This window comes from Rhipicephalus sanguineus, chromosome 4, assembly GCF_013339695.2.
Source record: "Rhipicephalus sanguineus isolate Rsan-2018 chromosome 4, BIME_Rsan_1.4, whole genome shotgun sequence".
In the NCBI taxonomy this organism is placed as follows: domain Eukaryota; kingdom Metazoa; phylum Arthropoda; class Arachnida; order Ixodida; family Ixodidae; genus Rhipicephalus; species Rhipicephalus sanguineus.
In genome coordinates, this window is record NC_051179.1 from 128,799,219 (window position 1) to 128,825,559 (window position 26,341).

A 26,341-nucleotide genomic window follows, 5' to 3' on the forward strand; every position below is an offset into this window, starting at 1 on the left:
TCATCGGTTTTTCGCTGCGGGTACAACGCACTAATTTACGTAACATCAGTGTGCAGCCTAGCTGTTAAAGAAATCATGTTCGCAACGTGCACCCAGGGTTTAAAACCAAGCACCCTAGTGAAAGCTTACTTTATTTCATTCATATATCTTTATAGAGGGGATTGTCTTACGTAACAGAGGGGCAGACAGTTTTCTCGTTGAGTCTGCATCGAAATACTTACGAATTTAAAGGGAATACATTGAAAGCCTATAAAGACGAACATATTTCAAAATATTTTCTGGACTGCAGAGGCCGATTTGCAGTATTCCGGTTTATTTTCAATTTCAGTGAGCTGAAGTTACATAAAGATGATCCGGCATGGTAATAGTATAGTGGTTATTGTGCTGGACTGCTGAACCGAAAGTCGCGGGATCAAATCCCGGCTGCGGCCGTTGCTTTTTGGATGAAAACAAAAATGCTTGGGGCCCGTGTACTTAGACTTAGGTGTACAGTAAATAACCCCAGGTGATCGCACTTTCTGGGGCCTTCCACTATGGTGTCTCTCATTATCATATGTTGGTTTTGGGACAGTTATTATTATTATTCACGTAAAGATCTTCCCGCACCCCAACATTACTCTATTAGGCGTCCTAAATCAAACTGCATAAAGAAGTATATAAAAGGTTTGACATTTTGAGCAACATTGATGGTAGTTAATAAATGGGAATCTAGGTGCGGCATGTGAAAAACACAATAATATAATAATATCGGGGGTTTAACGTCCCAAAACCACGATATGATTCTGAGAGACGCCGTAGTGGAGGGCTTCGGAAATTTCGACCACCTGGGGTTCTTTAACGTGCACCTAAATCTAAGTACACGGGGCTCAAACGTTTTTGCCTCCATCAAAAATGCAGTGTGTGAAAAAAAAAAAAACATAAGGCCTGCTGGTTATACACTAGTATAAGTAGTTTCACTAAATTATTTAAAAATGTCTGAAAAGTATGTACTTTAATAATTGCCATAAGTTCCTGTTTCATTGCGTATACATGAGTAACTCATCGTTTCATACAGTATTTCAGCTTCTTGGACAGTTGCTCTCTGGAGCCACAACAAGTGTGCACACGCCACGACCAAGTCATTGTATTGAAACAGATCATGTAAAAGGGCTTTCATTTCTTTTCACTGCAATAATCTTTGGCATTAACACTCGACAACGCAAGCAAATATATTTCAGGATGCCATTGCAGCAGAGCCAGAACATGAGACAGCACCAGGTCTGGATTGTAAGCCGGGCCATGTTGCAGATAAATCTGTTCAAGTGCGACTACTAACCCGCCACAAAGCATCACAAGCGGATGAAAAGAAAATTCTGTCAACAAGTGTCGGGACAAGTTGTAGAAACATCACCATAGCCAGTGTGTGAGCCGGGCCATGTCACAAGTGCTACACAGAGCCTCATGCTGTTTCTTCAGGTATGTCTCGCCATTCACCGTGAGATTAACAAAAAAAGTAAGAGTTTCGCCAAAAAAGCGAAGCAATAAATGTGATATTAGATGAAGTAAGGCTGGCTACTCGCTCCTTTAGGGTGCGATCTGGCATCACTCTACAACATGCTGACTTCGGGCAACATGGAACATGCAGCCGCTCCAGTGAGCGAAGAAACTTTCTTGCTCTCTGTCGTTTCAGTGCAGAGCGGTGAAAGCACAGCAATTACAAATGTTAGCAATTACAAATGTTACATCAACTGATCTCTTTTGAGATAGCATGCGACCGCTCCCATTTGATCAAAAATCGCAGTTATTGCCCAAACAACTCGGATACAGCGGGCTCCATTCCAATTACCGCGCTAGTCACCGTGCTCATGCTTGGTATAGGTGGTTCTTGGCCTACTAGCTGAAACATTTATGGTGTCACACCACTCACAACCAAGTGATCAGAATTATCAATAAGAGCGACTGAACTCTACAAAATTGTCTGCGAGGTGGTCGATGTACCTGACCAGAAACTGCCTTCATGCGCTGCGTTTTTATACACCCCTGCATTGACTTCTGCACTCCACCAATTATGGATGCCTGCCAGATTCTCTGCACGCTGCCTAGCAGAAGCTTGGGATGTTTTTAGCAGCATAGCTGTTTAAACAAGAGGTAAATCACTTGGGATCGTCATCTGTCCTTTCTAGCCCAGCTGCGAGAGTGAAGGCTAACAAGAGAGAGAGCATGGGTAAAGCTAAGTGGATGAGAAGGAAGCCTAGTGTAGCGAGCCGAGCCTGATAGATAAAGGGTGGCAATGTGGAGAGGGTGAAGCTGTGTAGAAAGGAAAGCAAGGGCGAAGCTATGGTGAAAGTGGAGCAGGTGGTGTGCAGAGTGGGAGAGAGCAGGAGCATGATTGGCTGTGGTGGGGAAAGAGGTCAACCAGGGGTAGGGTGCGGACGAGCCCAAGTGGTGCTGGTGAGAGAGGAGGAAAGTCATACTGAGCATTCGCGAAAGCGGAGGAAAGGTGTACTGATGCCACAAGCTCTGTTGTTTAATCGTTGCATTCTCGACGTTAAGTCACTTGAAGCTGCCTGTAATTTATTTTTTGCTAAGAAAATCTCCTTGGTTCAAGATTGCCAAATTTGTTGTCGATTTTTGTCTTCGGGTATACAACATTACCAAAGGGTGCTTATAACTTGAGTTTCTTTTTGGAAATCACTTTGGTTTTCCTTTAAAGGACCAGTAAACAACACCGCGTTCCAAAATTTGTGATGCAGAGATAAGTGCGCATTTGGCTAATGTGACCATGCTGTCGCGAGAATTTTGCGAATAAGTGCATTAACAAAGAACAACCATTTCAACTGGTATAGACTTCTCCTCTGCCTTCTTCGCCACCCAGAGGTTTGGTGTAGTCCGTCATCCTGACTACACCCACATCAGGAACTTAGCACTGCATCGGCAATTACATCATCGGCGTGCAGCCATTGACCGAGCAAGACTTCCTCCATGCGTCAGTCGTGTCACTTGCTCGCAGGCAGCATGGTGGGGAAGCGCAGTGTGAGACATTGGTGAGGCAAGCAAATACGCGACAGGCACTGCGACTGTGCAGCCAAAATTGCATCAGTGCAGGGCCAAGGTGCAGTTTTGCAGTGCAGAGGACCAGTCGAGCTGGCAGTGCTACCTATTGTAGCGAATGGGCAACATTAGGTCTCTTGGCTGCAGAAGAGGACAGGTCAGGGACAAGCTGCAGAAACACAGGAGATGGGTGGGTGACCTATTTCTCAAAGTGGAGCGCAGTGATGGGAATGGTACTACAGCTGCTCCAATGTGATACGTTTGGTTCGAATTGTTTAAATCCACGCTACAAATGAGAGAAACTCCTCTTAAGCTTCTCCAAAGCGCTGCCTTCAAGGTTCCGTGAAGAGATAAAAAGAGCCTTGCGCAACCTCGGAAGTTACAACCGAAAGAACCTGTGGTCCGTGCCAGATAGTGCCGTTCACCACCCTAGGTGAAGCGTCCCATTACTTCTACCTTTCCCAAAGCTGCCCAAGATAATTGGATCCAGTGTGCGCTCGTGTATGATTCTGCGTGCTTCGACAAATTCACACTTTCCCTGGTATTCATAGTTTCTACGTATGGTTCCCAAAGTACAATAAATCTACACGCTTCTACCGCTGGCATAGCCTTCGTGGAAGTGCAGCAACAGCGAGTGTTGTGACAGCTGTCTTCATGGCTGTCATATTTTTTGTTTTGCACCACCTCGCTTGCGTTATGTCTGAATAAATTAACAACAGATTGTGCAGCAGTCACCACTATGCATTGGTTAAACAGAAGTCTTGTGAGTTTCTTTCATGCAAGAGCACCCACACATTTTTATATGGAGTTAGCAGTGCTGCCTCAGGTAAGTGTGACAAGCTTTGAAAAATTGGTCGGCTATTTAAATCCAAAAATTGTTAGAGAACAAGCAGTGCGTTCACTAAAAACACTTCTATTTGTGGTGAAAACATCAAATTAGTCCTTTTCTACAGCGTGTGGAGGAAAGCTTCTGTCTATTCTGTGATATCCTAAAGCCAGCGGCAACACCCGATTGCTCACTTATGATGATTTCTTGCAAGATAACTAAGAAGGCCTTACATTTTCTACTACCTCGATTGTCCACCGGCAAGATGTGTCTGGTCTCTGAACAAAAAACTGCATGCACGGTAGTCTAACCATTTGACCGCATGAGCCTGCAATTTGAATTTATTTAATTAGTTAACATATAGAAATATGTGGTTGATTAAAATAGCAGATATTCCAGCGCACTTATCTGCAGTTTATTGAAATTGCGAATATGTTTCCTAATTTCGCTCTGTCTTGGTGCTCTGTTCTTTCTCATGTTTGTCTTCTCTTGCACCTTAAAGCAAATATGTTTCCTTATAATTAGGCTAGAAATCTGGTGCATTATGAGCGTGCAATAAAAGTTAATTAGTCCATTATATATGTTGTTATACAGGGTGTTTAAAAGATTGTGTTCGAAAATTCTCAAAAATAAGGAAAAAGATATTTTCACGCTTCCTTCATAATTGCTTTTTCTGTGGTGGCAGGCATCTTAAGATGAGTAGATTCATCAGTTATGACAGTAATTAAAGAAACTTTTGAATTAGTGGAGACATGCAGTCAGGTCAAATGGAAAAATTGCAGCCCTTCCTACAAAGAGCCTGTTGCCGCTTTCAGATTTCACAAAAGCAGCCGCTGGCAATTAGCGAATAATGAAATAGGACTAATTTTGTCAGCGAAACTGCAACTGAAACTTTGAAGAGCGCAACTGCCATACGCTTCTGAGATGTCCTGAATCAGGCGGCTTCATTGTACCAATCACTGATCGACTTCACTTCATGGTTGTATGAGTTTTGTTTTACGATTAGAGCAGCGTATGGCACACATACTTTAACAAATGCAGAAGAACTAACGCCACTACAATGGCTATCGTGAGCAGTGATGTCATTCTGGTCCTCTGCTAGTTGCAGTCATCGGAGTTTCGGTCTCACCGGTGAATTTGGTTGTATTTCATTGCTCCGCAATAATTACTGGAGGCTGATATTTCACAATCTCAAAGTGGCAATGGCCTCTTTGCAGGAAGGACAGCAGTTCTCCCATTTTTTGACCCGACCACCTGTCCCTGCTATTTTAGTGTTGATTAATTAATTATATTTAATTACTGCCATAATTGCTGTGTCTAGTCATCTTAAGATGTCTCCCACCACAGAAAAAGTCATTATGAAGACAGCGAGCAAACATTCCATTTCCCTTATTTTTGATGATTTCCAGACACATTTCTTGAAGCACCCTGTATGCATTATATATGCATTACGACTACGAGGTGTGTTCAAAAAGAAACCTAACTTTTGAAATAGCGTGCCAACCGCAAGGTGCTAAGCACACATAGTGGCAAGTTTGGACAAGAAACTCTCATTTGCTGTGTTTCGCTCTGACCGTTACCTCACGATCTACAGCTGCTAAAGCGGGCACATGGACAAGCTGTTCATTGGATTAGTGCTAAAGTGACAATGAAAGAGTTGGAAGAACAACGTGTTTGTGTGATATGTTACTATAAACTGGCCAAAACTTTCACAGACATTTCAGCTGCTTAGCCAAGCATAAGGGGAGGACTTTGAGTCGCACGCAATGCTATATAATAATAATATCTGGGGTTTAACGTCCCAAAACCACAATATGATTATGAGAGATGCCGTAGTGGAGGGCTCCGGAAATTTCGACCACCTGGGGTTCTTTAACGTGCACCTAAATCTAAGTACACGGGCCGCAAACATTTTCGCCTCCTTTGAAAATGCAGCCGCCGTGGCCGGGATTCGATCCCGCGACGTTCGGGTCAGCATTCGAGCGCCATAACCACTAGACCACCGTGGTGGGGCTCACACGCAATGCTGTCAGTGGTTTGAACATGACATGACATGACATTTTGAACATGACACAGTGATTCCACTCCTGCGCCACCTGCGCCAAAGTGCGCCAAATTGTATTTACTGCGCCATCCTGATAATATCGACGAAAATTGCGCCAAACTGCGCCAAAGTCTCGGGTTTGGGGGCGTCTATCACCGGCAATCGCACGGCCGGCGCGTCAGAACATGTGCAGCTTCATCTTGAGGCCGCCAAAGTCACAACCACGGACCAAGAATTATTCCGCTGAATAAACAGTGCTCGCGCATGCGTGCCGAGTAAGCCATCGCAGCTTATGTTGTGTTGTGGTGCCAACGCAGCTTCTGTTCTGCAAGTCGGCTCGACAGCAAAACGCGCTCTCCGCAGCGGCTCGTGACGTCTAGGCCTATCGGTAGCGAGGAAGTGCGGCGGCGATTCATCGGCGGACGTCGTCTGTTCTAGAAACGCTGCTGATAGCTCGTTTCAAGCGTCGCACGGCACGTAAGAAAAGCAATGTTCAGTAATAACTACATGCGTGCTGCTAAAATGTCTGCCATCTTCTGTTTCCGGACATCGCGGAATGAAATCTGGGATCGCTAGCAGTAGATATATAGGACAATATCGAATTTTCCTTGCTTCACGTCTATGAAAGAGCACGCGGACGGTGGAAACGCGTTTACACTTTTCCTCAGATATACTTTATCCATGGATCTTCATTCGTAAGAGCTTTTTCGTAATTGCTTATACCAGCACGTCCGAGTTTGTAATCACTCTGCGGTAAATACCCCCTAAAAGGCCCTGCCCTTTCGAGCTCACGTGCTAGGGTTCCAATTCGAATATTTTTGCTTGCTTTTTAAAAATGACATCTCATTAATAAAAGCATATCTCCTGGCCGGAGCAGCCGCAAGTGCGCAGCTGTCAGTAGCGGGCCCGTCGCTGACGGCCCACAGTGAAGCGGCTGCCCCATGTTACACGTCCGCCCCTCGCTTTCGGGGGTCAATAGCTGACGATTAAAAGAACTCAGTTTCGCTTAAGGGCGAAGCAATGAATGCGATACCAACAAATTGTATTGTTAAACGAAGTAAGGCTAGCAGCTAACTCTTTTGGATCCGATCTCGCGTAACTCAACAAAACACTGGTTTAAGGGACTATGGCCGCTCCAGGAACCGAAGCGTTTTCTTGCTCTGAGTTCTCTAAACACGAAGTAAGCATTGAGAGCGCAGCAAGTTTAAGAGCCGTCTCCTGATGCCTCGAGATAGCGCGCGCGCAAGCGACTGCGCCCTTCGAACGATGCGGTCCCCTCCCCCCCCCCCCTTCCGCTCCCCTGGCGTCCTTTCATGCTCCTTACGAAAGACGGGCGGGGCGTTTCCTCTCTGTTTGATGAGCAATCGACGGCAGGCCTGCACGCGGGAAGATGTTATCTCATGCGCTGTCCGTGCGACGGAGACAGACGGCCGGCTAGTTTAATCTCCGCTTCAGCCGCGTTCGTCACCAGCGCTCGCGAGCTTTTACCCGCGGCTAGAATGCGCATGGTGATGTTATTAATTTGGTCTTTATACAGAAAATTACGGCAATGGCGACGGCAAAAATCCGCGGAGAGTGTCCATATAATTGTTATCACGATAAACATTTTAAAAATGTTTAGGAGCCATTTTACTCTGTGAAGTGGATGGTAAGCGAAGCTGTTTCGCGCATGGCAAAGAGGTGACATGGTGGAGGACAGTTTGGTATGTAAGGCCAGGTAGTTAACGTTCAATACGCAATATTAATGCGAAAGCCTCAGATGCTTTATCAAACACGAAAATTGACCGTCGGCGGCGTCAATCGATTGATGCAAAAAATAATCATGTGATGGCGTCATCATCACGTCATAGATCGTCAAAACTTGTGACGTCATCATGGCGTCATATATCGTGATGTCACGTGATGACGCCATCGCATGACATCGTCGCTTTACACTGCTTCCGTAATCGGTCCGCCGATCATGGAGCTAGCGCAAAACCAGGTGAGGTGCAGAAAGCTTGCAGACAAGGAGGGGGAGGATCTACCTGTCGATCGAGAAGAAAAAGAACCTGGCTTTCGCCTAAGAGTTTTCTTAGGGGAATGCATTAAGGATAGTTTGGCTCTTTGGCATTGAGGCACTGCTGTACATCACGGCGTTTGTCTACAATGTCTGCTGATAACCACATAAATGTATTTAGAGTGTTATTTCATGAAGTGCAATTTTATTGATCCGGTATTCTGTTTATTTGCTAGTGTCGAAAATAATCGCCGAAGAGGTTAATCCAGAACACTCAACTGCATGAGCCTTTATTTCTTTTTTTTTTTTTTTAGCGAGTGACATATGGAGTTCTCCTGAGATGATTTTTTCCATGAGATTTGCAATGAATCAAAATATTTCTAGCCTTCATAAGAGCCCCATAGTAATATTCCGGTGCTTGAATGTTATTCAAATATGCTTCTGTAGTGCACTCCAGGATGTAAAATTCGCTGCTCCAGAGTGCTCCCAGATGCAAAATTATCTGCTCCAAAGTGCTCCAAGATGAAAATTTTGCTGCTCCAAAGTGCTCCAAAACGGAAATTTCGCTGCTCCAAAAATTGCTCCAAATCAGAAGTCCTCGGTAGCATCAGTGACATGACAGAATGTTGGTTAGCGATGATCCCTAGCCTGGACGACCTTCAGCATTAACAGATGATGACCACGTAGAGAGAGTTCGTGCTGTGATCCGTGGAAATCGTCGCTTAGCCGTTTGAGAAGCGCATGCTGACGAAATGGGTATAAGCGTAGGATCATGCCATGAAATTTTGAGTGACAAACTTCATATTCGTCGTGTCAGTGCCCGATTCGGGCCTTGTTTGTTGACTGACGATCGGAAACAGAACCGTGTTGAAATCAGCCAGGAACTGCTTGCCATTGCCAATGACAATAAAAACTTTCTTAATAAAAAATCATAACAGGCGATGGGACATGGGTGTATGGCTATGATGTTGAAATGAAGGAGCACTCGTCGCAGTGGGTGGGCAAAGGTTCTTCTTGTTAAAAAACAAAACAAGAAAGATGGTGATGTTGGTTGTGTTTTTTGGTTGCAAAGCCACTGGCCATCAGGAATTTCTTCCACGAGGTCAGATGGTAAACTAGGAAGTCTGCCAGGGAATTGTAGCATGTTTGAGAGATTCTTTGCGCACTAAAGGCCTGAACACACGTACCTGTTGCAGCGCGTCAGCTCGTGACCTTTTGACGCAGCGCCGCGCCCTCTCCCTATTGGGAGAGAGGACGCGCGGCTACGCGAAGCTGTGCGCCCTCTCTCTCTATAGGGAGAGAGCGCGGCGCCGCGTCAAAAAGTCACGCGCTGACGCGCTGCAACGCGTACGTGTGTTCAGGCCTATAGAGTCCTGAATTGTGCGAAAAGCAGACTTGGATGTTGCATCATGACAATGTGCCGGCTCACGCGTCGCCCCTTGTCCACAGCTATTTAGCAAAGCACCTCACTCCTGTTGTGCTCCATCCGCCATATTCTCAGGATCTAGCCCCAGCGGACACTTTTCTATTTCCCAAACCTAAAACCGCCTTGAAAGAATGTCGCTTCCAAACCATCGAGGAGATTCAGGACAATTCGAGAAGAGACCTGCGTGCCATCTCAGAAAGTGTGTTTTTCCAAAAATGGAAGAAACTATGGGAACAGTGCATTGCCAGTCGAGTTGACTACTTTGAGGGCAGCAGTGCTTAATATGTTCTACAATAAGCAGTAACGGTGTTATAGCAAAAGTTTGGTTTCTTTTTGAACACACCTCGTATAGTGCATATACTAACAGTCTCGGACGAGGCGAGTGCCTGTTTTATTTCTTCAATAAACTCTTCTCGTCTGATGAGTTTTCGTCGAACCTTGGACTACTAACAGTCGTTTGTTTTGACATAAGAAACGTGGCTTTTAGTCAAAAGCAGAGATGTTTCTTATGTCAAAACAAAAGACTGTTAGTAGTCCAAAGTGTCAGCAGTGATTTCTGTCAGCACGGCAGGTTTTCAAATTAGTTTGTTGCATGTCTGTCTTCTTGTAGTACTGATTTGATGGCTTTCTGTTCGCCACTTTTGCAAGAAGCATTCTCACGCACTCATCATTTTGACACATTTAGTCATTATTTAAGTTTGTGCTATATCTTTAACAAAAGCAATAAGTACCTTATTTACACGATTGTAGGTCGACCCATTTTATCAAAATTTGAAGTCCGAAGTTGGGGGGTCGACTTAAAATCGAAACTGAAACTAGTTTCGATTGTAAGGTCGCCTTACAACCGAAACAAACGAGAAATCAGGCGTGCTGTGGCATGATTATGACATTATGTTAACTGGCCCACTGGCTCTACCTGTCACATATACCGTATTTTCTTGTGTACAACCCGCACCCTCAGTAACGATTCACGGAGAATTGTCTAAAAATCTCCGCGTATTGCTGCGAAGCTAGTTTTTCTGCATAGCTTTGAAGCACTGCCGTGAAGCCAGCTTTGCACACCGGAATTCGAGATTGTTTTCTTCAGCGACATCGTAAATAAATTTCCTTTGTGAAATGCACTCCACTTTTATTTTTTCTCATAATGTGCAATTTTAGGGGGTCGACCTACATTCGAGTCGACTTATTGTGTAAATACGGTAGCTTTTATCCTGTTTTTCTTGTCTTTGCAAAATGCTACAAAACTGAGGGCAGCTGCTATAAAGAACCATTTTTTGTGCTACAAAATCTGGTAATAATGCTCTTGGCCAACTTCAGATTCGTCCCTGCAGCACCACCTACAGGCATGCCACCCAGATTGGCGGGTAGCCCAGGACATCTCCAGCCTCCACAGCCCCTCCCACAGCGATGCTTCACCCAAAGGGAATCCTCCATAATCCTGCACTTACGGATCGGATCTGTGGGGGCAGCATTCGTTGCTGTGAAATGCATTCCGTCCCTCTCATTTGTGTCGAGAGTTGTGAAAGCTTTGCGATGTTAAAATGACGTGGCGGAAGAAGGACCGGAAACAGGGGGCACGCTGCTCGCCGAGCTCCAGCCAGTCAGTGAAGGCAGAAGTGGACAGTCCACAAGGCGGATACATTGAAAGTTAATCGCGTCTCGTGAATAGCTTCACCTAAAGAGTATATATCTTACACCGTGGCTTGGTGCCATCTCCAGTCTGTACATCTTGCCGTGAGTTGGAGTCTCTCACGCACCTGCTGCTGGCCTGCCCCGTCCATAGCCAGCAGAGACGCCACTTTCAACTGGCTTACCGCAGCTTCGGTCTACCGTATCCGGTAGTCGGAGGACCTGCTCGTCCCGGGCCGGCTTCAGGGCCCTGTCCTCCAGAGCCTCTTCAAGTTCCTGGACCTGACGGTACTGTCATCCACGCTATGTGACGACTCACCCGAGGAAACATTGCGGCGCAAATTGAACGAAAACACATAACACAAAAGAACAGGATGGGCGCCACACGTAACGCAAGAGATTCCCCTGATACCTGGCTCCTAACTTACTTACCGCAAAACTCGGTTGAACGGGCGCATCGGATCGGTACTTTTTCAAATGGAAAGTGTCGTCATAATGAAGCTATCAAACTTTAAAATTTAGGAGAGCATACTTTCATCGTGCAGCAAGCTGAAAGAAAACAATATTTCAGTATCTGAGGACTATTCGCCTGCTACAAGGCTCGCTAGAAAAAAAGCTTCTCGACATTGGTAAAAACCAGCCTGATTCCTCTTCACTTAAACTACATTTTAACAAACTTTTCATTGATAAGCAACGTTTTATGTATGACCCAACAAGCGACAATGTTAAGCGTGTTCAAAGCCTTGTTCCAGATCGTGCAAGCCTACCAGTCAATTCGCGTCATCATTTGCTACATAGGAACGCGCGAGGGGCAGTGGTGCATCTTTAACAGTAAAAGCCTCAGTGCTTGTTGCAAACGCTGGAAGTGTGATAATGATAAACAAGTGTGACGAACTAATTTCACTCGTTGATAGCTGTAATGCTAGTATCATTGCACTAACTGAAACATGGCTACATCCCCATGTGCAAGATTGTGAAATCTTTGACTTGTCATGTTTTCGAATGTTCCGTTGCGATCGCACGGCATGTCAAGGCGGAGGGGTACTACTCGCTATTTAGAAATCTTTACAGTGTCATCACGTCAACATTCACAGTAACCTTGAAGTTCTGTGCGCTTGTGTTGATGTCGGCCACCGTAAGGTCACGATGGTTGTTTGCTACCGCCCTCCCTCTTAACCACCCACGTTCACTGCTGAGCTTCATGATGTGCTAAACACACTTACCTTGCGGCACCCTTCCAACCCCGCTATATTATTGGGGGACTTCAACTTTCCCAACATATGCTGGGATACTCATCCTCCACGCTGCAATCCTTTCTCTTCACAATATAAGGAATCCCTTGATCTCTGCTCCTTATTTTCACTGACACATTTAGTGTTGGAACCAACAAGGATCTCAAACAATGCCGCTAACCTCCTTGATTTAATTTTATGTTCTCATCCAGACATAGTTGCCAATGTTTCATGCATATCAGGTTTAAGCGATCACCTTGGTCTTTCGTTCAAGTTATTGTCTCCTGCGTTAAAACCAGTTGCCGAAATAAAATTAATTTATCATTATGACAGGGCGAACTTTGAGGACATTAATATTGAGCTAGCTAACTTTCTTGATCCCTTTTTCAACCATTTTGATGATCGCACGGTTGATGAAAACTGGATTGTTTTCGAAAATAAGATACTTGAGCTCACCTATAAATTTATTTCATCGAGTGAAATATCATATAACGTTAAGAAGCCCTGGTTCAGCGCTCACTTAAAAAGGCTTTCCAAAAAAAAGGGCGTCTCGAAATGCCAAAAGAAGTGCTTTGGTTTCGAAATGGGATGCTTACAAAATGCCTATGTAAAGGTGATAAAACTTGCCAAAAAGGCATTCCACGTGCACACATTGTCAACAATGCTTGCAAATGACCCTAAAAAGTTTCAGCATGTTATAAATCCCTCCAATGATATCTCCGTCACTTTGATAGATTCCAGCGGTTCACCGGTACCTGATGATGTATGTCCACAGGTTCTTAATTCTGTTTTTTGTAACAACTTTGTCATATGTTCTAATTCTACGTTTCCAACTTTTGTGTGTGCAGTTACCCTACTATGGATTTTATTATCATTGAACCACTTGGGGTCGAAAATGTAATTAGAGGTCTGAAGTCATCAAGGCCTGGTGCTGACTTAATTAATGCGAAATTTCTGAAAAATACTGTTGCTTATTCATCCGTTCTACTTTCAAGAATATTCCAGCAATATTTAGACACCCATCAGCTACCTGCCGTCTGGAAGGTCTAAAAGGTGGTCTCACTTCACAAGTTCGGCAGCAGAAATTCACCTCTCAACTGCCGCCCCATCTCGCTCACCAGCAATCCCTGTAAGGTTCTTGAGCATATTTTGTACTCGAACTTAGCAAAGCACCTAAACAATAATTCATCTTTGACGAAAGCACAACATGGTTTACGAATAAACTTGTCTTGCGAAACACAACTTCTTTCTTTTACTCACAGCCCCCATCTTATTCTTCACAAAGGTTCCTTTGCTGACTGTGTCTTTTTTTACTTTGCCAAGGCTTTCGATAAAGTGTGTCATCAACTAATTCTATTTAAACTTAGTAAGATTAGTCTTGACCCTAACCTGTTCGCATGGTTTGAAGATTTCCTCCTTAATCGGTCACAGTACGTTGCATCAAATAGCCATACATCTCCATTTGACCCTTTAAACTGTGGCGTGCCACAAGAATAAGTTTTAGGCCCTCTTCTTTTCCTCATCTCAATTAATGACTTACCAAACGATGTTTCTTCTAACATTTACCTTTTTGCAGATGACTGCGTTATCCTACGTGAAATCTCAGATAACAATGATAACAAGTCGCTACAAGAGGATATTAACACTACCGCTAACTGGTGTGACGTATGGTTAACGCAACTTGACATGACTAAATGTAAAACAATGCGTGTAACTCGTAGCAATATTACTCCACCAAACTATTACCTTAATGATATTCCCCTAGGAGCCATAACATCCTGCAAGCACCTTGGCGTCTACATAACCTCCACACTTTCCTGGTCATTACACATCAATAAGCTAATTAGCAATACTAACCGCATACCAGGTTATATTCAGCGAAATGTCTCTACTGGTCCTTCCTCGTTAAAGTTAATCTTATATAAAACACTTGTTGGGAGTAAAATGGAGTATGCCTCATCCATATGGGGCCTGCATTCCGCAACACATATTCAATCGCTTGAATTAATCCAAAATGATTCTGCGCTTTTCATTTATAGCAATTATAGCCGAACATCAAGCGTAACTTCTGGGAAAAACTCCTTGCTACTTTGTCCCCTTTCATCCCGACGTAAGTGTTCCCGCCTTGCTTTATTCCATAACCTATATTTCCACAATTCCTACCTGCGTGATAACCTCACATCATCCCCTTCTTACATTTCATCTCGCATTGATCATATCCATAAGGTTGGAATCATGCACTGCCATACCAGAAGCTGTCATGAATCATTTATTCCCAGGACCTCTCAGGAATCGAACCACCTTCCCGGCGTGGTTATTACAGACATCATCACTCCCGGACTCATTTAACCAAACAGTTTTGGTGTTAACTAGCCACATTTGCTGCTTTGTTTTTTTTTCTTGCTTGTGTATGCATTGTTATCCACTCCCCTCTGTAATACTTCGGTCTTAAGGGTACACTAAAATGAAATGACAATGAAAAGAACGGTACCAGCGCCACTGTGCCATGTGTCTTCGTTCAATTTGCGCCGCAAAGTTTCCTCAGTTATGAACCAGTACCAGCTAGCTCCAACCATGATTCTGCTAGACTCACCTGACTCCCAGGGGTCAGCTTTGAAGGTGCCCGTCCATTCGAGATGCTCTCCTTTTCCATGCCCGGCTGCCCACCTGCCAGCGCCCTGTCGGGGCCCCTGCTTCCCAGCCGCCCAGAACCTGATCACCTCTTCCTACTCTCTTTTCTATCACATCTTTCATCACCTCTTCCCTACGCCAATGGCGCTGAGCTGTGCCCTCTCAAGGGCTGCTGAAGATAGTGCCATCATTTCAGCTTATAAATAAAGAACCACTTCTCTACAGCTGTGTTATGCTGCAAAACATGTGCACGGTATTGCGGTATCGACTGTTGTGCGGTGAAGCCCACTAGTAGTGGAAATTGGCATTATTACATAGGGGGCCTGGCGTACGTTATGCGTCTCTTAATTAGTTGTACCGTGACTGAAGACACTTATTATACGGTTGTCTAATACTAATTAGGCAGTGTAATAAATGCACAAGCAGTTGATCAAACTGTTTCTGACATGGCTCAGCTTACTAGATTGCAAAGTTCAATGATTCTCGCCGACAACCTATACCGCAAGTTCTGCTCAAAGGTGGCTTTATTCCTTCGACCTGTCATGCAAACGCTTATCTGTATAATCAGCAACAACCAAATTGTATAGAGCGCAAAGGAAGCACATATTTTTAATACTTATTATTTTTGGGTTTTTACGTGCCAAGTGCCAACAGATATGACATGATTATGAAGTAGGCCGTATAGGACGGCTTCGGAATTTTCGACCACCTGAGGTTCTAAGATTGACGTCCACCTAAATCTAAGAACAGTAAAATACCACTTAAACAAATGTCAGTTAAACAAACTATTCAGTTGTACGACTTTTTTTAAATCCCCCGCCGAAGCGCAATTGGACCCAATGCTAATGCATTTCAGTTTAACGAAATTAATGCAGAGCGCATTTCAGTTCTATGAACATATTTTGTGACACCGTCCAATGCCTCTCACGTCATATTGATCAGAAATTGTCTGAAAGGTTGGGTACAGACAGTGCTTTGCGTTTCGAGGACTATGTCACCTGTGACTCTCGCATTGAGACGTGCGCTGCTCTTTCTACAAAAGAGATTGTAGCGAGCGTCCTACCTCAGAAAGAAGAGGAGGAGGAAGAAGTAACCCTTGTAGTAAAAGCACCAAGAATTTCAGCTACTGATGTACTTGGAAAAAGTAAAGTCCTTCGCTGCCCAGCAGAGTGTTGTATCAGAGAAGGCTTATGAAAGCTTGGACACAACGTCTCAATTCATGACCACTGCTGTCCTAAGTGTACAAGTGCAGCAAAAGATTACCACATTTTTCAAAACATGCAGCATTGCAAAGAGGAGGGTTCAAATTTCATTTCAACAACTGATGTTTTCTTTAGCTCCTGATAACAAGTTGCAGCATAGCTATTCCAGTTCAGTGAACTTTCACTTTAGCGAACTTTTTCCTGGGGTCCCGTGAAGTTCGTTGAAGTGAAGTTTCACTGTACACGGCCCTCTATACTCAGATGGATAGACTGTTGGGCGAGTTGGTAATTCATTATGGAAACAAATAGCGCGAAAAAACGTGGGACTAGTAGAAGAAACCAAAAGGACAAGCGCTATACTCGGCGAAAACCTTTCTTGGCATCACTGTGGAAGCTACTGAACCGAAACGCTTGCCTGCGCGCGCGCGCCAGGAAATAGTACCCTTTTAAATGCGAATGCATTTCTTAGTCGGGCTATGTAAGGCATCCGGCGTTGTCCGCGCGCCTCTCCGCTCTCACTCCCTCTCCCATGGCAACAGCTGCGGGCGCGCGCGCTTATCCTCGCCCCTAGCAACCTGAGCAGGTGGTGCGGGCGGAGTAGCGGAGAGTGAGTGGAAAGGAGGAGCGCGCTCTGGCGTTTGAGGGCGCTCGCATCGTGGGAGCTCGGCGGAGCTCCCGCGTGTGTGGAGAGAGTGTAGGAGAGGGTAGGTGCAGTGCTTCGCCGCTCCTCTCGCCGTTCGCTCTCTCTCCTCCCTGCGCCACCGCCTCAATGCAGTGCGTTTGAAACGCGTTTGCGCGTTTGTGCTGCCTTGGCACAGCCTGAAAACAGCGCGTTCTAAACGCGTTTGTGCTGCATTGAAGGCGGTGGCAACATCCCTGAGGTGATTACGAATGCACGTAGGAAGCGTTCGTTGAAAGAGGCGCCCAAAAGGGAGACACTTGAGCGCGTCGATGTGTCCAGCTTTACGCCATTAAAATTACTACGCCGTGTACTCTCGGCGCAAGAAATGCATTCGCATTTCCTCACGATTCCCTTCGGGGAGGTGGGGGCATTTTTTTTCATTCCCCAATTTTCAGGGTTACCTGGCTGGAAAAAATAAAGCTATCTTCATTATCAAAATAAAACAAGTGTGGGAAGCCGTTGGTAGAAAAAAAATATCTTACACTTTATTTTTTATTTTTTTTTCATTTACCGCACGCCTGTTCTCGCAGTAAACATGGCGTCCCTGACGCCGGCTGGACCGTGTGCGGCCGCAAACTTGCCGTTTCGTTCTCCGAGAAATATATACTCGAAATATGACAGAAAGTGGCTGTCAAAACAGACCAAGCAAGTTATGTGCAGCAACTATGCTGGGGTAAGGTGCCGTCAGCCTGGCGCGAGCAGGCAAAACCGAAACTGGAACTGAAATCAGCTGCAATATGTGCAGCGACTTCCTTCCTCCATGGCAGCGACTATGCTGGGGTAAGGTGCCGTCAGCCATGCCGTCAGCCTGGCGCGAGCAGGCAAAACCGAAACTGGAACTTAAATCAGCTGCAAGCGGCCGGGATAAAGTGTTCTAGAAAGGGGTAGTGGGCTGACTGGAGGCTGTGCACTGACGCACTTTATGTCTCACCTGGTAGATGGCGCCACCACCACCTGCAATGTAAGCGACGCGTTGCTGCCCTCAGCGCGAAGGCTAGTTTGCCAGCGCTTCAAGCACAAACTGCTCTTGTGCAACCCCTGTACATAGCCATTTTCGTTGCTTTTTTTTCTTTTGCGTGAGCATATTCTTGCTTTGGCCGTTGTTCTGGCGCATGAAGTATCGCTAAACATGAGCGCGTCATCAGCGGGCGCCGGATGCAATATATGCTGTAAACCGCCAGTTTTGTATTGCAGTAGCGAGCTCTCGCTTAAAAAAAAAAAAAAGATCTCGCAGTTTTATTGCGTTTAGATAATTAATTAATTTATGGGGTTTTACGTGCCAGAACCACTTTCTGATTATGAAGCACGCCGTAGTGGAGGACTGCGGAAATTTCGTCCACCTGGGGTTCTTTAACGTGCACTGACATCGATTGCCTTTAGATAAAAGAGACTAATATTTTCATGCTAGCGTTTGTACTCGGTAGTCTCTTTAGTGAGGTCATACTCTCACTAAATAAAACAATATTACTACAAACTTAAGCACCTTACGCGCTCTCAGTTGATATATTCTCCTGAAAAGTGCAAGAAAATGTGTGGGAGTGCACAGCAGGAAAGACCTATCCTAATCATGCCCAAGAAATAAAAGACCGAAAGTAAGGGTAGACCATGCAATCAGATTTTGCTTCTTGAAGACCCCTCACATGCTGGAAATTATATTTGTGTAAGAAATTGCATGCAAACACCGCTATCAGTTGAGTGCAAAATTCAGTTAGCAATTCTGCTGACACTATATAACATGCCTAAAAGGTTCATATGCACTCTTCTCTACAGAACTATTTGTCCGCACTCCTGTATTTAGAAAAATGAATTTGTAATGAAGGTGTGGAAAAATGTAGACAACAATCGTTCGCGGAAATAAGTGAAAAGTTTATTTGGTGGGGCAGCACAATGACCTTATATACTCCACAAAAGCCATGCGTATCAATCACTTTCATTTTTTTTTTCAAAGTGAAAACAGATGGAAAAAAGCTGAAATAGCTTGAAGAGGGCCTTGCCCCATTTTGTACATATCAGCGTGTGCGGCAAAAAGCATGTCTCCTAAAACAACCCAATAGATGCTAGAAAAATACTCACAAAGAGACGCTAAATATTTTCAATAGCATACTTAGCATAGCATAAATTTAAAAAGTTCACAAAAGCACATGAATACTCAACACATATTGTTCACACAATAAGTGAAGACACTGAATCAGAAGAAATACTAAAAAAATGACAAATAATAGACACATTTCTATTCAAACACATGCATTTTTATACAGATCTACTGACGTTCTGGTAGATCATTTAAAGCGCACTGTTGATGGTACGCCAAGGACCAAAGCCAGCATTCACAATTGAAATAAGGGTTTATTGCTATAGTATGCATGGCGAGTGGCAATTAACATACTATCTTGCTTGTTTTTCAAATCTGGCATTTTCTTGTATTTGGGTCAGCGAAACAGAAAAAGAATATTCAGAGAAGATTCATACTTCAAGTTTAACCTACACTTGTAAAATCTAAATGCAGGAACAATAATAAAATTTAAAAAATCTTCTATAGCAAGGAAAAAAATTTTAAGTGCAGCGGATTATCTTGAAGTGCTTTGCTTTTTGGCGTTTGCCTGCTCTGTCTGTGTTTAGCCCCTTAATGCAAAAATGAAGTCGCGTAACAACATAGAATTGGATTATTTTTTGAGAGAGCATTGAGGCATGGCTTCGGCACCCAACCTCTTGCCAAAGCCTTGCTTTCACAATGATCAGCACATCTAAAATGCTGTCTGCATGGAGTTCTTCACATGAAAAGCAGCCCGTGAACAAGCCTTGCTACCGATCTACATTATTCACAACTACAGGAACTGAAAAATGAAACGTATTGACGAAGCAATGCTCGGCCGAAAACCTGCAGCGACGACGAAACACAGCAGCAGCCCTACAGCAGCGAGGCGAAGGCTCCCATTGCTGACGATGGTAGCGCCGCCACGCGGGCACTCAGGAAAACGAAAACTCGTTTACATTTTTTTGCGCCGCGGCAACGTACCCTCTCCCAGGGTTGCCAGGTTGGGCTATAAATAGCCAAATTGGGCTACATTTTTGTGGACTTGGCGGGATTTTTTGTCGTTGGCTATTTGGCTACTTTTGGGCTATTACCTGCCGTCACTTCAAATGCTTGTTTTTCCAGTGCCTTTTCTCCTCCTTGGTGGTTGTTGTGCCTCAATTTCGTTGTGAATCAAGTGTTTACATACACATTTATCTCTACTTCGCTCTTTTTACTGTCTTCTACTTGTGTTTTTACATGCTTTAGGCAGGGGCGTAGGCAGAAATTTTTTTCGGGGGGGGCACCTCCTTGATCTGTAGTGGGGACGAGCAGGCAGATGTGGTCGAGTGTCATTTTCTGCTCTGTATGCTATGGCAAAAAAAATTTCGGGGGGGGGGGGGACACGGGCCCGGGTGTGCCCTAACGTGGCTACGCCCCTGGCTTTAGGTCTCAGCAGCATCCACCAGACAATTACGGTAGTCTGTAATAATGAATCCATTCCCTTCCCTTTAAGTCGAAGCTTCCTTTGCCGGGTTTCGCGATGCCGCTGAGTTCCTTCTCACGGCGGATAAGTTTGTGGATTTAAGTACAAAGTGTAAATGAAAGCACACACGAAGTAACTTAATAAGCCTCGTAACATTTTTCTGTGCTATGCCTACTATCGCCAAATTCTACGCATCGCCGTTGATTTTAAAGGATATAATTTACTGCTTTACTTTAGCTTAGCTTGATATGGATTCCAACATAAGCTCTGAATGTGATCCGCATCGTTTAGCTTTAGTTATTAGCTTTAAATAACAAACGAGCAATCGTCTCCTCCATGGGGTTTTCCATTCCTTTGGCTACAATCTTCACATTGTGTCATCACTTCGAAGAAAACAAACAGTAATAAAAATCAACAACAAAACAGAAATTCCAGCATATAAATTGACATTTTCTTTCTATTTATACTATCTGCACCACATACGCGATCTTGCAAGCAGCAGCACAATTGGAGACATGTGTAAACTCTCTCTGCATAGAGTATAATAAATAGAAACCCTTTTCTATATTTAGTCTGTTTGGCTATTTTGGGCTATTTTTTATTAATTACGTTTGGCTACTTTTGGGCTATTAATGGGCCGAAATTTGGCGGGTAGCTCTCCGAGTACCTGGCAACCCTGCCCTCTCCCCGGAGAGTGGGCTCACTACCCAATATTCTAGAACACTATAGCCGGGATCAAACCTTCGTCAAGCAGTAGCCGAACGCCACTTCTTGTGAAGTGATCATGTGCTCCACGACTACGAGTCGCAACGGTAGTCTACCTCTCTCCAGCTGACTGTACATACATTACAAGCCAAACAAATTCGCAGATAAAACACTGTACACACAAATCATCAATGCTGCGGCCGCTGATGGTCACATGGTGTACCACGGCCGGGCTCGACTGCACGCGCGCGCTGGTCTAGCCCGGCCGTGGGTGTACTAAGTAGCCAAGATGGCAGCGCCTACACCGCCTACACTACTGAGCCGCCGTAGAAAAGATGCGTCCCGGACGCTCGCGACATCACTGTGTGCTGTTTTTCCGTGTTAGTCGTCCATCTTATCCTAACTAATCAACGTTCCCACCCTACGGTGAAGGTTTACTCTTGAAAGAACTGCTGTCAGACGTAGAACTTCGTCACTCAATGCCGTCCGTGTGCGCTGCCTACGGCTGTACGAGCACCGGTGGCCGAGACGGTGTACTCTTTCACAAGTTCCCACGTGAGAAAAAACAAGCTGCTCAGTGGATCGCCGCCCTGAAACGAGGTGATTTCAAGCTTTCGAAAACCACTGTTCTCTGCTCAAAACATTTCCGTGACAGTGACTACCATCGGAGTTTATCGCTAATGCGTGTGATGGGAATTCCGGTGAAATCTGCTCGACTGAAGCCAGGCGTGGTGCCGTCTATCTTCGTTTACGAACGGAATGAACCGCAGGCACCGAGAGCAGCATTCTCGAAGAGGCGAAAACGTGAGGTAAGTTTTTTTTGACGACGCCTGCTCGGTGCTATACTTAATTAGATTAGCGTTATAAAACGAACCGTATTGCATCTCACTACACATCACTACCGCAAACCCCTCAATAGAATTGAAATGGGTGCCCGTGGTAATGCGAACCACCACAACCACAATATACGCCAGAAAAATATCTCGCGTAAGAGGACAGTTTCCCATTGCGCAAGCAAACGCCATAACTATATATAAGTCGCAAAAGGCCACATACGCCGAGGTAGTCAACGGATACGATAAGCGCCAACCACTGAAGTTGGTCTACGTAGCACTTTCCAGGGCTACCAGCCTCGACGGCCTATACCTCACCAACTTAAAAGGTGACTTCAGGTTCCGACATGTCGGCGGCTCTATCGACAGACAGTCTGTCGACCATAGGCGTGCGCACAGGAGGGGGGCGGCCGCCCCCCCCTAATCACCTAAGAGGGGGGGCGCAAGATCTGCCCCGTACATTGAGCCTTCTATTCACCTAAGAGGGGGGGGGGGGCGCAAAATCTGCCCCATACATTGACTTAGTAGGGTGGGGGGGCGCTGCGATGAACCTTTGCCCCCCCCTGATGGGGAACCCTGCGCACGCCTATGCTGTCGACGACAAGACCCAGCTAGCACGCGGGCCTCTAGACATTGTCTTGGACTGGGATACCACCTTCATTCGATGCCACAACCACAACAATCGCCTCACGCTTGCCGCTCTCAACGTACAGTCTGTGCACGCGCACGTGCACGACCTTGAAAAAGACGCTCTGCTCACAGAAACTGGCGTGTTAGCACTTTCTGAAACCTGGAGCAATGAGCCCACTCTGTCGTCCACAGCAAGCGGCTTCATTGCAGGTGCGGAGGCGTGGGCACATGTAAGAACACGGCGATTCGCAACTTCAGCGTAGGCCGCATCCCACTTTACCGGCCGCCAGACTGAAAACACACACAGACAAGCAGCTGAATTGGTGAGGTCTGTGTTGCGCACATCAATTACAATAACAAAGGCATTCTGCTCACTGCCATCTACCTGAGAACTCTCAAGAACCCCTTCCACACATACTCACGGGTTTGTGAAACGTGCGTGCATTCTCCGTCATAGCAGACAAGTATAAGCACTACTGCATATGGTGTAATATCCATGTTGCTGTTGGCATCGTTATGCAACTGTAAACAACTGGTTATATAACAAGTGCGGCTTTTCAATGTATGTGTGTGCGTATACCATTTGCACATATCTTTAGCGTAATTCCGTAATGTCTCGCTCAACGTAAAAAATCACGCCAGTCACCTTCCCACCGCTCGTTTCGCATTACATCGATTGCCACGGTACGTGGGATCTGCTGAGTTTTTTTTATTCTTTGCATTCGTTGGGCCAATGCTGCCAATGTCGGTTTTTCTTGATGCTACCACACTTAAATTACCAATGTCTGTTCTTGCCGTTGCTGGGTACATATAAACTGTCAAATCACCCGTGGTTCATAACCATATACCACGGCCCATGGTAAACGGATATGTGCCACACGTGTCTGGAGGAAAGGGTTTGACGACATACGTGATAAGATTTTCACGTTATTCGTGTCATGACAAGACAGTGATATCTATCAAATCCTCTTACCCTTCCATGCCAATTTTGGTCTACACCAAGTTAAAGAAGCGATTGCGAGAGTGCCCACACGTAGGCGGCTAGATAGATATGTAGATAGAAACACTCACAGTGCCTTCGTTTCGCTAAGAAATGCTTCACATTTAAAAGTGCATAAGTTTGTGGACAGTGGCATTTAACATCACGACAGTAGGATTTATGAAGTTTAATATAAACCAAATATGAGCCACCTTTCGCACTGCAGCTTACCGCATACGGGTGCAGCTTACCGTATACGGGTAGACGCAGTCACGGTGGACCCCGCATACGTTATGGAAAGTGTACCCGTCCGGTGAAGTTCACGCATGTCCACATTTCAGCTAACACGGTATTACCCAACTTTCCGTGCTGTAAATAGGCACTGCTAGCTGAAACACTTTAACATCAAATGGAAGAATAATCGTTTGCTACAAGCATTTATTGAATTTTATTGAGACCCATTGATCTCAAAAAATAGGCAAGTTGGCCTTTAAACTTCCGTGGCTTTCTTCTGTCATTGATGTTTTTGCCGAAGGGTTCCGAAACTGGGCCTCTCTATATTGCGGGACGCCTTGATAGTCAGCGGTCTGTCGCATGCTATTTGAAGTCGATAGAGGCGGTGACGGCATGACCACGAAAATGCACATGGGCAAATTTTGTGAATCCGACTCACGCGGTATTCAACATGCGAGTCTTAAAATGGGCTTTGAGAGTGTTGGAATCACTGTATGCAATACTACATAACGTTTGAAGCCACCATGAACAAGAGTCAGTATCAAAGAGTCCATGCAGCATCTCCTTCAGGTGTTTTCTAAGTGATGCGTCAGCACTGAGCTTTAGTTAAATAGCTGCCACCCTGGAGCGCCATTTTCGAGTGGCATTGGCACGACGGCTTTCATCTTCTCCCTAGTCCTTGTCAGCCTCTCAAACGCTATGCCATGGCATGCACATCCCATGACCATCGAAACACGTTTGGCATCAAAATTTCACAAAGTTTGTACTTCCCTGATTTGTGTAGTCAGCTTTACGTGTCCTGCAGAGGGCTTTTATTCCACTTCCATAAAATTCGAAGAGGCCTTCATAGAAAGTGTTATCTTTCTACATCGGGTTTTTGCTGCGGGTACAACGCATTAATTTACGTAAAATACATTCATCTTTTACATGGATCAGTGTGTAGCCTAGCTGTTAAAAAAACTCGCGTTCGCAACGTGCACCCAGGGTTTAAAACGAGCACCGGAGTGAAAGCTTTTTTTTATTCATATATCTTTATAGTGGGGATTATCTTACGTAACAGAGGGACAGACTGCTCTCGTTGAGTCTTCCTCGAAATGCTTAATGAATTTAATGGGAATATGTGGAAAGGCTATAAGGACGAACATATTCTTAAATTATTTTCAGGACTGCAGAGGCCGATTTGCAGTATTCTGGTTTATTTTCAATTTCAGTCAGCTGCATTTACATAAAGATTATCCGCCATGGTGATATATTGGTTATAGTGCTCAGTTGCTGACCGGAAGGTCGCAGGATCGAATCCTGACCGTGGCGGTCACCTTTTTGAATGGAGGTGAAAATGCTTGTGGCCTGTGTACTTAGATTTAGGTGCACAGTAAATAACCCCAGGTGATGCAACTTCTGGGGCCCCCTACTATGGCATCTCTCATGATCATATCTTGGTTTTGGGACAATTATTATTATTATTCACATAAATATCTTCCTGTACCCCATATTATTCTATTAGGCGTCCTAAATCAAACTACATAAAAAAGTATATAAAAGGTTTGACTTTTTGAGCTACATTAATGGCAGTTACCAAAGGCAAAGCTGGGTACGACATCTGAAAAACATAAGACCAGTTGGTTATACACTAGTATAAGTAGTTTCACAAAATTTTTTTAAAAACGTCTGAAAAGTATGTATTTTAATAATTGCCAAAGTTCCTGTTGCATTGCATATACGTCAGTAACTCGTCTTTTCATACAGTATTTCAGATTCTTGGACAGTTGCTCTCTGGAGCTGCAACAATCGTGGACACGCCACGACCAAGTCATTGTAGTAAAACAGATCATGTAAAAGGGCTTTCATTTCTTTTTGCTGCAATAATCTTTGGTGTTTATCACTCTCAAGAACGCAAGCAAATATGTTTCAGGATACCTTCGTAACAGAGCCGGAACATGAGGCAGCACCGGATCTGGCTTGTGAGTTGGGACAAGCTGTAGAAACATCACCAGAGCCAATGTGTGAGCCGGGCCCTGTCACGCATAAATCTGTTCAAGTGCGACTACTATCCTGCCACAAAGCATCGCAAGCGGATGAAAAGAAAGTTCTGTCAACGAGTGCTACGCAAACCGAGCCTCCTGCTGTTTCTTCGGGTATGTCTCTGCATTCACCGTAAGATTAACAAAAAAAGTAAGAGTTTCACTGAAAGGGTGAAGCAGTAAATGTGATAGCAGCAGATTGGAATGTTAGACGAAGTAAGGCTAGCATCTCGCTCCTTTAGGATGTGATCTGGCATCATGCTACAACACGCTGACGTTGGGGAATGCGGCCGCTCCAGCGAGTGAAGCAACTTTCGTGTCGTCTGTCGCTTCAACGCAATGTGGTGAAAGCGCAGCAAGTACAAATGGTACAAAGGTAGCAGCCATCTAGTGATCTCTTCTGAGATGGCACGTAACCGTGCCCATTTGATCAAAGTTTGCAGTTGAACTCTACAAAATTGTAGACGTACCTGACTAGAAGGCTGCCTCTGCGCTGGGGGCTTATAGACCCCTGCATTCACGCTCCACCAATTATGTATTCCAGCCAGATTCTTTCACGCTGCCCTGCAGCAGCTTAGGAGTTTTTAGCTGCAGCGCTGTTTAAACAAGAGGTAAAGCATTGGGGATCGTCATCTGTACTTTCTAGCCCAGCTGCGAGAGTGAAGGCTAACAAGAGGGAGAGCATGGGTAAAGCTAAGTGGGTGAGAAGGAAGCCTAGTGTAGCGAACTGAGCCTGATAAAGAA

At 44.9% G+C, this 26,341-nt stretch overlaps 2 protein-coding genes across 5 annotated transcripts in view; both read left to right on the top strand.

Moving 5' to 3' along the window:
• LOC119390677 (gastrula zinc finger protein XlCGF57.1) overlaps positions 1-26,341 on the top strand; it is a 963,551-nt gene that overhangs the window by 825,963 nt on the left and 111,247 nt on the right. The window lies entirely within an intron of this gene.
• Positions 21,291-26,341, top strand: part of LOC119390670 (gastrula zinc finger protein XlCGF8.2DB) — an 807,836-nt gene continuing 802,785 nt past the window's right edge. Inside the window, exon 1 of the mRNA XM_049415127.1 lies at positions 21,291-21,709. Coding sequence (XP_049271084.1) covers positions 21,380-21,709 — 330 coding nt within the window. The 5' untranslated portion in view covers positions 21,291-21,379. The remainder of the gene's footprint in view (positions 21,710-26,341) is intronic.